The sequence below is a fragment of the Anguilla anguilla genome, chromosome 16 (assembly GCF_013347855.1).
Source record: "Anguilla anguilla isolate fAngAng1 chromosome 16, fAngAng1.pri, whole genome shotgun sequence".
NCBI classification, from domain to species: Eukaryota; Metazoa; Chordata; class Actinopteri; order Anguilliformes; family Anguillidae; genus Anguilla; species Anguilla anguilla.
Genome location: NC_049216.1, coordinates 26,672,058 through 26,686,314, shown reverse-complemented (window position 1 = coordinate 26,686,314; position 14,257 = coordinate 26,672,058). Strand labels below are relative to the sequence as shown.

At 41.3% G+C, this 14,257-nt stretch overlaps 1 protein-coding gene across 1 annotated transcript; it reads right to left on the bottom strand.

The window, feature by feature from the left end:
• Positions 1-2,946: 2,946 nt before the first annotated feature.
• On the bottom strand, positions 2,947-13,053 carry gpib (glucose-6-phosphate isomerase b). Its single transcript, XM_035396368.1, has 18 exons — positions 12,759-13,053; positions 11,082-11,172; positions 10,359-10,427; positions 9,169-9,288; positions 8,976-9,059; positions 8,683-8,829; positions 7,757-7,828; positions 7,616-7,660; positions 7,461-7,514; positions 6,481-6,541; positions 6,165-6,208; positions 5,702-5,854; positions 4,802-4,931; positions 4,558-4,634; positions 4,088-4,216; positions 3,731-3,806; positions 3,455-3,521; positions 2,947-3,308 (listed from the first exon to the last, which is right to left on the bottom strand). Exons 1-18 carry the CDS (start codon positions 12,875-12,877, stop codon positions 3,185-3,187), a joined length of 1,662 nt encoding a protein of 553 aa, XP_035252259.1. The 5' UTR covers positions 12,878-13,053; the 3' UTR covers positions 2,947-3,184.
• Positions 13,054-14,257: the final 1,204 nt, after the last annotated feature.

The window sequence follows — 14,257 nt, the reverse complement described above, 5'->3', positions numbered from 1 at the left end:
AGTGACATTAGATTTTGGGATTTTACCAACATTTATTTTTGCCATAACTTTGTTGTTTACTATGTCATTGACATTTCAGTGGCATTGTGATTTCGTGTGTAAAAATGTAATAAAATTACACATTTTCAAGCTTCAGCGAGGAGTAGGCAGAAACAGTAATCAGACCAATTGGACTACAATGGATTAGGCTATTTTGGCTGCACTAACATGAAAAGTTCCTTGGAACATGCCAAAGTGCTTGCTTTGCAGTAATTAATATGATTTGTGTGATTTATTTATTGTTGAAAAATATCATCTACATTTCAAATTAGTGCCATTATTTTACAGTAACAAAGTAAAATAGACAGTTTACCTCCTTTATGTTCACATAGTACCACCAAGGGGAAAATGTAAGATATTACACAATTTGTCAGTGGAATTTGGCACAGTAGTGCATTGGGCAGCACTGTCTCCTCAAAGCAAGAAGGTCTCAGGTTTGAATCCCAGCTGGGACCTTTCTGTGTGGAGTTTGCATGCTCTCCTCGTGTCTGTGTGGGTTTCCTCCCACAGTCAAAGGACATGGAGGTCAGGACACTCTACATTGTCCATAAGTATGAGTGCAGGAGTGATGGTCTGACGTCCTGCACGGGTTTGGCGACTTGTCCAGGGTGTATTCCTGCCTCTCACCCAATGCATGCTGGGATAGGCTCCAGCTAGACAATGGATGGATGGATGGGAACAGTGGGAACACTGTGAATGGCGTGTTATGGTGGTCAAGGGGAGCTGACAGGCCAAAGGCGAGAAAAGGAAAAATTTCAAGTATCTCTCAGGAGAAGATAAATTAGGAGCTGCGGATAGACCACAGCTGGCCAGTCTCAGGCCAACAAAGACTCTACGGCTCCCGGCAGACACCTCCGTGAACTTGGAGGTCTCTTCAAGAGGTGGAGGAGTGGAGTGGATCCCAAGCTCCTTGGCTCACGAAATGGAATGTGAGATGTTGCCATAGTGAGTGCAGTGGCGGGGGTGTGAGGACTCATAGCTGGGGGGCAAGCGTAGAAGATCGACCTAAGTAAAACTGATTGACAAGACAACTAATAAAGCAAGCAAAGGAATTTCAGAGCCTACAGTGTGATTGTCCAAGAGACGTCCCACCGACCTGTGTAGCTGATAGTCAGTTTTACACAGTAAGGGCAACAGCACACAGAAAGCACTTGGACTTGTGGTTAAATTTGTTTCCTGCAGAAATTTAACTCTAATGACAAAAAATAATGACAAAAATACTAAGGAAAATATTTACACACTATGGGGTTGTTAAGATGTGTGGAACCATAGAATGTTTTATTATGGAATTTAATATATAAATTAGAACATATAAAACTATTTTACTTATTTTTTTATTGCAAAGATAACACAATTCCATTTGAGACGAGAATGTACTGTATATGAGTGTGTGTTATGCATTACAAATCTGTTTTTTAAAAATTCCTTTAGGCACTAGTTACAACATGTTCCTTTCCAGATTGAACAGCAAGAGAACATTCATCAACAGATCCTCAGGGATTCTTCTACTCTGTGGCTCTATAACAAAATTCATTATGTTTCTTCCTTCAAAAGTCTGGTATTACAAAGAAAAACGTACTTTGAACTAATGTATTGTTGCCAAGCAACAAGACTGCTTGACCATCAGTAGCCTCTGGGGTCCTTGGAATTGTCTGTGCTATAGATACAGGATAGATACTGTAGTACAGTAGTGAGCTGAATGATTCTGGAAAGCAGAAAAGACTCTAGTATTATGCATTCTAACATTCTAAGGTGTATACTGCAAATAACCTTCATTTAAAACACTAGTGTGTGGTTATTTTGAGTGGTACTGAGATGTCAAACTGCTTTAATGTGATTTGACACAAATGTATTCATTTTGATTATAAGTATAGTCACATAAATAATAAAATGTTCCTGAAACAGTATATTAAAATGTTGGCATGCATGATATGTGAAGATTATGGACATGAGTCAAGACTGTCGATTACTTTCTGAGCAAAGTGTGTGCAACCTTTGGTCATTGAGATTATTTGCTTAGGATTTAGCGCCACCTAGTGACTACAAAGAATCACATTCCTTCCATTTCAGCAATGCCTTACTTTCGCCCATCCATTTTCTTAAAAGAAATACCTCAATGCAAATCTAAATTCAGAACTTGTAGCAGCAGCAAGGAATTCTGGATGTGCCTTTAAAAAGCTACGCCACAATACATTTCAATTTTCTCCCTGGAAAACCACAATATGGGACTCCATATTATTTTAAGAGCAAATTCTGTCTTGAACTGAAATTTTCATAGATGGAACTCCTTACTTCAGTGACTTGAATAGTGACCAGCATCTGCTCAGGTGAATCACACTGGAATATAAAGTGTAGTCTTTCCAGTCATAAATGGGGAATACAGTGATCACCCACACTCACAAGTTTATCATTTAGGAACATGTAAAGCATTTTGAGCCCTAGAACATGTACGTAAGGAACACTTTTCCCTCATATGGGACAAAAAAAAACATATAACACAGAAAGTACACAAGTCTCAAAACACCATGACACTGTCAGTCTTAATTTTTATGCAAATTTATATTACCAAATCAGTTAAAATTATGTTCCATCGGCGTTCACCAAATAGTGTAAAGCTGCACGAAATCAATAAATATATATTTTTTTGTGGACATTACATTAACATTAAAATTTTTTTCCTTGTGCTCAGGTATATGCACAAAACTTCAAAAGTATTTCTTCACAAAATTTCCCCTTGAATTAACTGTTGCTCAGCCAATAAAAATAAGCTTGTATTGCACCCCACCTAGTGGTGTTGTTCAGACTCACATGTTTCAGACTCAACACTACTTTCTTTGAACACAAGTCATGCTGGTATCCATTTTGGCTTCACCATGAGCAGTGGATAAAGAGACCAATACCAAGCTGTAAAGTGACAAGCAAACATTTATTTCTTCACTAGGTAAAGAGTGGGGTAGGTGTGGTTTAACATTAGCACACTTAATCAAGTACAGTAAAGTCTCACGATTCACTAGACATCAGTTACACAAACAGGAGATTGATTACACATGTAAAGTGCTCAGCTTCTCAGACAGCTAAGTGGCTATGTTGTCAGGTCCTTGCACTGGTGATTGCCATTGGGGCAGTGGGGAGGGTTCACTGGAGCTCAAGCGTAGTTTTTCTTGATGAAGCTGATGAGCCCGTTGGTGGAGGAGTCGTGAGTCTGCACCTCGCGGTCATCCTGGAGCTCGGGTTCGATCTTCTTGGCCAGCTGCTTCCCCAGCTCCACTCTGTTCCGAGGAAATAAAAATGAGACCACCTCAGGCTTTAAAAATGATTAGATCGATTGCTGATATAGAAACTCCGTGGAGCGTAACTGAACTCATTTCTACACTGAGCCATGTTAATTCCAGAGAGATCCTGCGCTGCTACTCACCCCCACTGGTCGTAACTGTTGATCTCCCACATAACGCCCTGCACGAAGATCTTGTGCTCATACATGGCTGCAAATCACAAACAGCAACAGAATAAGAGGAGACGGTAGAACTGCCAAAGACTCAAGTACCATCACATCACACACATCATATCATGCCCTTCAACAGAGTATCACACTCATTAGTCTGCACTCAGGATAAGATGACCAAAACAAAACATAATGCTAGCGAAATGGGTGCAAGTTGACTGGTCAATGATAGCCATATTTGGAACTTACCAACAAGCGCTCCAAGAATGAAAGGGGTCAACTTCTTGAACACAATGGAATTGGTTGGTTTGTTCCCTTCGAATACCTACAATAAGAAACGGACCAAGACTTACAACCTGTCTTTTTAGAAGATATCCAACATCTTATCATCTAAAATGTATACAAGAACAGAAACAACATTACTCTATCCTTGGTTCGTCATTCTAATATGACACTGACCTCAACCTCGACTTAGCAAAAGGCACATTTGTTTTCATTTTTTCCCTTAAGAACACAATACGAAGCAGAGTTCTAAAAAGCAATGCCTAATGTATGTGTACTAATCCAGGTGCGTGTGCTTTGCTCAGGTTCCCTCTCTCCACGCACTTTGTGCGGCAGCAGCTTCTCCAGAGGCTCCCCGCTCATTCCGCTGGCCTCCAGCTCCTTGCGGGCCTCCTCGGGGGTCTTTCCCCGCATCAGGGCCTCAGTCTGGGCCAGGAAGTTGGCGATCAGAATCTGCACGTAGAAAACGCAACGCGAGCCAGTCAAACTCTGCTGATCGCCAATAATCAGGAGGGTTGACCACCTTACAAATTGCTGCAGCTGAAATCATCTTTAAGAGAATATACTGGACTATACTACAAGTATTAATAACTTTGCTTAAATATAAGCACAGTACGGTACATTCAAATACCCAAGGTGAAAGAATGCACTTAAACACTATCTCCCATGAGTTTACACAACATTGACAGATTGAATGACAAGCACAGAAGAACTGGACTGTCTGGTGTGTTGAAGCCAGTGGCTAATACAGTGTTGATCTTTGCTTAAAAGCAGAGCTGAGGATGTGGGCAGACCTTATGGTGCAGGTTGTCTCTGATTGGGTGCTGGGTTTGGGCAGGGATGAGGAAGTCAGCAGGAATCATGCGTGTTCCTGTGGAGGGAGAGAGAAAGGCAGCTTTGTGTCAGTTCACCTCTGAGCTACAGCTACAGGTGCTTAACATACTCAAACAGCAAGCCCCATGACTCTCATATGCATTTCAGACAGAGTGCCCCATTCTTTTTCCCTCAGGCTGGAGCCCATGCCCCTTGGGAGCGCACCTTGATGAATGAGCTGGTAGAAGGCGTGCTGGCCGTTGGTCCCGGGTTCGCCCCACACAATAGGGCCGGTGTGGTAGTTCACGCGTGTGCCCTGGCTGGTGATGTATTTGCCATTGGATTCCATATCGCCCTGTGAGAAGCATATCATTCAGCATCAGAGACCTACACGTTCTATTTAACCTGTTTTTGCTCAACTAATAACTAATATCTGAACAGTTGCAGCAAGCCATTTGGTTTTCTGTTCTAGGGATGGGTATAAGTAAAGGTTCGATCGATTACTCGTTGGATAAAGATAAAGATATACTTTTATTGAACCCCGTGGGGTAATTTGTCCCATATTTGACCCATCCTAGTTACTTAGGATCAGTGGGCAGCAGTAGTGGGATATGTGCCTACTAGTCACTGCATCCATTAATTTATCATATGTAAAAGAAGAAAAAACACATTAAAATAGAAAATATTTCTTTATCTAGTATGAACAGAATGAACATAATAAAGCAAATATATATTTTTAAACGCATGTTTTGATGACAATTATGCTTTTTTCTGGTAAGCCGTTGTATAAGTAATGGTAAGCGAGATATAGAGCTGAGCATTACGCAGTTTGAATGCCCTGTACTGAGCTCAATCCGTTGAGTCAGCCAAGTCATTGTATATTGGTTTATATTTGTGAGAATAAAATTATCTGTATCATATCTGACACTGGCTGTGACTGTATTGACACAATAGGCTGGAAAATGGAAGAATTTGGGCACTGATCTGTGAAATGATTAAAAATCACCATTCGTATTCTGTGTAGTGAGTGGTGTTGCCAAGCCTTCCTGCAGTCCCTACTGAGCATGCTCATCAGCCCTGCTGAGCGGCACATGGCACTCCCCAGTCGCCTTCCGGCAGACTGACCTGCTGGAAGTACGCAGCGAAGCGGTGCATGTACTGGTCATAGGGTAGCATGGCGTGGGTCTCAGCCTGGAAGAAGTTGATGTACCAGACTCCCAGAATGGCCAGGAGCACGGGCACGTTGGCCTCCAGGGGAGTGCGGCGGAAGTGGTTATCCTGAGAGAGAAGCAGGGGCAATGTAGAGGCTTCAGCCGACGGGGTTGGACTACATATCCTCCACTATCAAGTGTAGCAGGTATGAGATCCAACATAACATCACAGCACATGAAGTGGCTTTCAGGCATAATGGAGAATCATGGTACTCTGTACACCTCCTGCAGTTAAAGTTTCATACAGTCGATGGTAGGATGTTAAAACAAATGTAAACTGTGTGAAAACTAGAATATGCATTTGAAAAGGACAGGATCAAGCAAAGTGGCATCTAGAATGTTATTCAACAGGATTTAATGAATGGAGTTCTGCCTACCATCCAGTGGGCTCCACTGAGCAGCTGCTCAAAGTTGTCAAATCCTGAAGAAGTACAAGAAAAATGACATTAAGGGGAATCATTATGACCCTTCTCACAATTGCTCAGAATTCACCATATAATCTGGGGCCACAGAGCCTACACACCAAGGTGACTGACTTCCTTTTCACAAAATAAAACATTTATCTATATTTTCTGAGTGCAACAATGAAGGCCAACTTTTGAATCCATGCAGGTTGTAGAGCAATTCTAATAAACAACATGTAAAAGATGCTACAGCGTTAGAGAAAAAGATCTACTCTTAGGACACACATACCAATGTGCAATGCGATGGACAGTCCAATAGCAGACCACAGGGAATAACGACCACCAACCCACTAAAAATATGAAATTTTTATATTATTAACAACATACAGAACAGTTACATTTCTTTTACATTTTCCCAATCCCCCAATCAAACTGGAATGCTCATAAGAAACTGTCAGCTTGTCCCATAGTGGCAGCATCTACCATCATTTCAGAAGAGTACCAGCCAACTGCTGACTATCTAACTGGCACAGCCAGCACAGATGCCTAATAAATTAAAGTAACTGTGTGATAAGGCAAGAATACAGTGTGATTAGGCAAGAATGCCCCTGCCTTTCAAAGAAATTGCAACATTTTCATCTAACACTCAGTTCTTATGCATCCCCACATTCCATAATAAAATAAACAGTGACAAAGATAAGCCAAATTTACAGATGGTGTACTCAAATAGAATATCTTCTTTGAATAAGGAAAGGAATGTGAATAAACACTATCCCTTCATGTAAAATAAAGGCAGTATTTCTTAATATACTTTAGATATCATGTTTTCACACAGTAAAGATCTTTACTGCCACAAACTGCTGAAATTTTAAAGATATCATTTTAAAATGTTCCTGGCTCTCCAGGCAGTTAACCCCCAACTACATCCCCTCGTGTTTAATGGTTTTTCCAAGTACTTTCATTGCAAGTAATGCGAGCTACAATGAACTGTAATATACCACATGGAAATGGACATAAATTGCATCTCAGCACCAATACTTGTTAATTAACAAGCAGCTAAATGCAGTGCTTTGGTCTCTACAAGAGGTAAAACCACAAATAATAACATATAGCCATGATACCATACTAACATAAGACAGACCCAGAAACTGTCAGCCCATTTACAGACACCTACTTCACCGGTCAAAGAGTCTATGCTATTCATAGCTATTTCCCCTGGCTTAATCAGGAGTCCCTCACATCATTACACATACAGTACAGTGCACTTACATCCCAGAACTCAAACATGTTGTCGGTGTTAATCCCAAAGTCCTTCACTTTTGGCTAAAAGAAAACCAGAAGATACAAGGTAAGTAAAACCAATTCATCAAGCAAAATATGCAGCCAACGCACTGAACTGAAAGAGTGAAAAGTAGAGAACTCACAGCATTAGTGGAGAGAGCCACAAAGTGCTTGGCCACTGAAGATTTCTGTAGAGTAAAGGTTTGGTTAAAATGTGAGTTTGCACATGGTGGTGTGTCTGAATCCGCTTACTTTCCCCTCACAGAGAAAAGCAGGCTACTCACATCCTGAAAATTCTGCAGGAGCCACTCCTTGGCAGTCTCTGCATTGGTGATGGTCTCTTGAGTGGTGAATGTCTGAAAGGAACAGTGGACGGTGACTGAGGTTAGATTACAAACGGGAGAAAAGGCCACGGTTAGCGGAACTGGTAGCGGCATGCCATTACTCTAGCAGCTAAGATTCACTCTGTTCTTGCAGGCTTCTCAATGCCAGTGAATGGAAGGGAGTGGTATGCTCCAAAAATTTTCCACCTGCCCTATATTTGGTTGCACCTTTACCAGGAGGGTAATGAAAAAACTAAGGGCTTTGTGCTGAAAGGCTAACTTGTCTCAGCACGCGAAGATGCAGTGGAATAGACATGCCTCAGTCTGAATGGAAAGTTCCTCTATATTAAAAATGTAAAGGTTTACAGAAGAAAAAATTGAAAATGGATAGAAGTTATTTCACTGCAAACTAAAGTAATTTCCATAAAGATATAGTCCAACTTTTTGGGAAATATACTTTTTGACTTTCTTACCCATAGTTTGATGATAAGATACCAATTTCATCCTTGTGCGTCCAGTACAAAAATGTAACACAATATTTATGGGCGGCATGCTAACTGAGCTACCACTATGAATGGCTGCTGGCTTATGACAGAACGGATCACATATGTCCTCTCTCTCCAGTACTCAAAGTCAGGCAGCAGACGTGCATGTTTTTGGAGGGAGGGGTTTTGGAGGTAGAGCTGAGGGCAGAGAGTGGGAGGTGATAGAACTCCCCCCCGCCAAAAAAAAATCTAGCTCTCTCTTTCTCGTTGTTACAAACTTACATACTGCAGAGTAATGAAAAACTTCAGCTTCTGGACTTATAACACACATTCTTAACTACCATTACCTGCTAGAGGGAAAGTTCTCTTAGAAAACTGAGTGAGATGGATGAAGCCTCATACCTTAGAAGCAACGATAAAAAGCGTGGACTCAGGATTCAGGTCAGCCAGGGTCTTGGCCATGTGCGTTCCATCGATGTTGGATACGAACCAGACACGGGGGCCTCCCTTGGAGTAGGGCTTCAGAGCTTCAGTAACCATCAGAGGGCCCTGTTATATGGCACAAAGCACTTAACACACCAGGCTGAGGCTAACACACAAATAAGCCCTTTTCCACTCAGTCCTCTAATGCAATATTTATAAAATAAATATTGGTTTTATCAGAAAGTGTGCCAGATTGCACAAATCATACTCACTAGGTCAGATCCCCCAATGCCCACATTAACAACATCCGTGATGGCCTGTCCAGTGAAGCCCTTCCATTCTCCACTGCGTACTTTCTGCTCCCAGAAACAAGACAGATTTGTTATATAAATCAGTCTGTGATTGCACTCTAAATAATCATGATATTATGACAATGATAATAAATCCAAGCCAGCTGTTGCTTACGTGGCAGAAGTTCTTCATCTTCTCCAGGACCCTGTTAACCTCAGGCATTACGTCTGTCCCGCCAACATGGATGGGGGTGTTGGACCGGTTCCGCAGAGCAGTGTGGAGAACGGCGCGGCCCTAGTAAGACAGATGGCTTCTAGAATTAGGAAGTGTCAAGTGTGCACTGTTCCTCCTGTTCTAGAAAAGGGCTGTGCTCAAGTGTGCACCGCAATGAAGTACCACAGAAGTGGTTTCATAAGACAAAGGCGTCGACAAGACAAATCTATCATAGATAGTTTAGCAACCGAGCATCCATCTCCCTGAGACTAATTAGTTCAGAACCAGTGAACTAGAAGTGCTAGTTAATGGTGTACATGCTGCTCAAGAAATAGGAAGGCAAATGGAGAGTCAAACTCCTGCATTGATCTAAACATCAGTTTTGCTCAAATTGGCTGAAATGCCATATACATATAGCATGATATTACAGTGCAGTGTCTAGGATTATTATTTACACTCATTTTCATTTTAAACCCCAATTTGTATAGACCACAAATTAAACATATGTTTGTTCAGCATGAGACTGTGTTTCAAATAGCTATATGTACAGTCTTTCGGCATCAACTGATTGGCAACGAAAGGTTCTTTTTGAAAAATATGACGAAACCTCTGTCAGAATTTGTAACACATCCAGCTAAGTATCCATTCTCAATGCAGTGACGTGCCCCACACTCTGGAGCCTGACTATGACAGTGCTGACTATGCTGGCAGTGGCAGCCCCACAGAGAAGTGTGTATTTGGCCACAGCACTGCACAGGGAAGGAGGGCTTCATCATGAAAGAGACCTCTGGTCTGCAGGCTAACTGCACCAGACGCATAAATAGCACAATGACTGTGCAGCTCATTTGAAGCACTGCAGTGTGATAAGAGCATCCCTAACTACACACATGTAACACACGCACTCGATTTGAAGGAGGACTTTACAGAGATGTGTTGGGCCAGCAAATACAGCTGGCCATTTGAGATTGAGAGAAAGAAAAAACGGGGGATTAAAAGACATTTAAAAAGAGATGAGCATTACATTAAGATGGTATACTAGGAGTCAATTTCACAGTGTGCGCTAGTTTAGGGACTGTACTTGCTTTCAGTGTTTCTATGCAAACTGACAGTGAAAGTGAGAGCTGACAGTAAAAATGTCAAAGAAAGTAAACCTCAGTGAAGTTGATCTTCTCTCCAGTGAACATCTTCTCCCGAGCGGCCTCCACTCCCCTCGACTTTGCCTGTGCAAAAACACACAAAAAACATCACCCAACGACACATGGCCCACAGACCTGTATTTTCAATGCAAATGAAATTAAATCCAATTATTTAAACTAGACAGAAGAGTATGGTGTGTGCTGTTTGTCTTTAGATGCAAGCAATCTGAAGATTTAATGCAAAACCAGAGTCATTCATGGACATATGCATGAAGCATATTTTTCAAGTAGATTTTCTGGCTAACCAGTAATATTTTGCATACCTCAGAATTGCATACTTTGTTGTGGGTAACAAGCAGACAGTTTTAAAAGTTGTATTTTCTGAATTAGTGCACATGCAAGGGCAGGACCATAAGACCCTAATAATCAGGCAGTGGTCTTAAGCTAATAAGACATGACAGCTCAAGTATCTGTTCGCATGGTGTCTGCAGTACACAGTTACACCGCCACTCTGTCCATCTGAATGGAGACCACCCAAATTTCACTTTTCAAGCGGAGCAGAAATGTTGCTTCAATAAGAGATGCTATATAAATCACTTTTCTATGGATGTGTATGTATCACTGAAATTAAAACTAAATTCTTCCTAGCTGTCAGCCATATGGTTCAGTAGTTTGCATATGCATGCCGTGAATATTTTTACTTTCAGTCAATTGTGTAACTTGCAGTTTGGTTATTACCATGGCAATCAACATCTTCATGACTTCCTCATTAATGAGATTCTTTGAGTAATCGATCAAGATGTCTCCATCATCGGTGTTCAGTGTTGTACTGTCCAGACAAGGAAACAGAATTGCAAAAGAATATAATTTCACATTTTTGCCCATATAATACAGTATTGTCAACCCAATAAGTACCCGAACGTTCAGCTTATCTCTCATTGAAACGTGAGCCCCCACATGACCACGCGTTGACGTTACTAGGACGAAGTACACATTGCGACACCACTGCAAAATCGTGCCAATGTATCCCATCTTCCGCATATTTACACAGCAGCGTGCATCCATCCACTACACTTACAGTATTTCACGGGGGTTAAATACTAGATGTTATTGTACTCCACTCCAACATAAGTAGATATATTGTGTCGCTGCTGCTAGAATAAGGAAGTGTCAAGAGTGCAGGGTACCCCATGTTCTAGCAGCAGCCAGGATGTGCTCAAGTGCACGTAGCACTGGCACCGCCAGAATCAATGGCTTACCGCATTAAAGCTCGGTTTCGTAAGACAAAGGCGTGTGTGACAAATCTATCGTAGATAATTTTGCAAACAACCATGCATCCCGGGGACTAATTAGTTAATAACCAGCACTCATTAATGTTGTAATTATGGTGCGAGAAATAGGAAGGCGAATGGAGGGCCAGATGAAATTAATGTTCCTCGTTAGCCAACGGCTATTAAGCGAACTAGCAAGAAAGCTACCGTCAATGAGGCCCAGTGTGCGTGACTGCCAAGAATAAAACAAAGAACTGGGCAAGCTACCATAAATGTGAGTTTTCCAAGTCAAGAAAATCTGTCGTTTTAAATAATATAATATTATTCTACGATTATTCGAATATTTTGCAGATGTTGTAAGACGGCAGTGATATGACTAACTAACTGTGCTCATCCTTATATAATGGTAACTCGCTTGGCCTCTAGTTATGCAGCTTTTTTACGCCGCCTTACCGAAAAAACGTCTGCCAAATGCCTGAATTGTAACTGTTATGAGACCAGCACGGAACTGAAACGTTAGACCTTGTTAGCATGACCTTTATAGCTAGCTAGCCAGTTATCATCGGTTACTGATGGATTTACACCACAGGTATTTCAATGCATTATTAAGATTTAACAGTTGAAAACAGAGTGACATGTATGGTCAGCTTCTTGCAAAATTAGATTAATAAATAAATGGTCAGGTGACTGCCTAGCCGCTTCCAAAGTAGACGTTTTTAACTAGCTAGCTAGCAACCCTTTATGCCCCCGCCCACATTGTGCTCTGGCACGTTCATCGAAATGACAGTCAAATACCTATAATCTCGGTAGCTGGCTGGTAACTGCATGAACTATCTTGCTAGTAAATAGTGTTTTCCTCAGTATAACATTCAAACATAAACTATTTAGCTATGTCGTTGCTTATAGTTATGCCAGCTAGTTCTATGGCAAGACAACGATGATGCTCTAGCAAGCTTCTCTATCTAGCTTAGCAACTTCCCGTCACGAAAATACAGAAATGTCGCCTTGTCAAATGATTGGTTATTTTACATTTATCAACATGTGAACAGATAGCATCTAATCGTGGTTAACAACTGATGTTAGACTGTTTTAAAATTAGACTATACCGTGGAAGCTGTCGGTGTGACAGTGTTAATTATGTTACCTGAACTTGCTGAATCGATCCTTATCGGCCTCAAACATCTGCCTCATGTTAAGGTTGCCAGCGTTGGATCTGTACCATTGTTCCAATTTCTTGTAGTTCGGATCACTTGTGAGACCCATGATGTCGAGAAGATGCAGCGGTCCTATCTGCACACCTATACAGCAGCTAAGCGAGGCTCAGGCTGGGAACGGGAGAGAATGAAGGGCAAGGCGAACAGGAAATAATCTGACTGTTCTGCTCCAATAGTAGTGCTCAAGTGTGCCCCTCCCATGATGACACCGCAACAGTATGGAGCACGGACTTGTTGCACTCTTTCCTCGCATACTCTACGACCTGCCATAGGATTGGTGTACCTGTATCATTTTATATACCGCGACCAATAATATAAATTTGCTGATGTGAGCAGAGGGAAAGTAAGTGTGACTTAGGCCATCAGGATAATAATAATAAAAATACGGCTTGTTGAATGCAACTCATGAGAAAAGGAAGGTTGGAAGTTGTGTAACTTTCCTGCACATTTCCGATGAAAACCAGCAATAGGCATGCATTTAGAAACACCGTAAAATGGCCACACATTAATAGTGCCCTACTGGGCTACTGAAGTGGCTGAATGTTGAACAATGTAAATGTATAAACTTGAAATAAAACGACAAAAAAAAATGAATAAACTTAAGATTGTAAAACATTTCCTGGGGATAGATATGCAATACTAAAAGTGAAAAATGCCACCAAGACACAAGATAACATTATTTAGAAAAATTAAATCATGTTGGCTACAATGAAAACAATAGGTGGACCATTCAGATGAGCATTGGACAATGCTTTGCACTATGAATTGTAAATGACCACAACACTTTGCATTTGAAATGTTCTCTGTTTTGTGGCTTTAATGAAACCAAAAGGTATAAACATGCATGTATAAAGGGGTCTGTACTGCAATAGATGTATCTGAGTACTTGGGCATCATGCACTGCTTCGGTTGACTAAAATCAGTAATTGTACTGCACTGTCTGCACATCAGTGCTTGTGAACAAGCGCATCGCCAGGGACTTTGGGCCCCAGCACCCCCGGCCACCCCATCCCTACACAATTACAGAACAATTTTTTGACAGCTTCAGCCAATCAAGGTCCTTGGAATTATCCTACTCCCTCACGTACTGCACCCCTGCTTTTGTACCGAAGGCATTTCATATGAACAGAATAAGGGAAGGTGAAAATATATCTGTAGTTCGATTCCACTTGGTTAGGATTGTGTGACATTAAATATTACGTCAACGACCACAGATTTGTCAACAGCTATGATAATGAGCAGAAAGTATGGACTCATTATTTTTATTCAGTCTACTGATGTGTTTTACTCTATGAAATGCTGTATCTTTTTTCTTTCAAATTTCTGTAGGAAAGCACACACAATGACAAGCTCATGCTGTATAGTTACAGATACCTGTAATTTGGCAGCATACCTGCCAACTTTTGACTGCTAAAAGTAATTTTGCTAC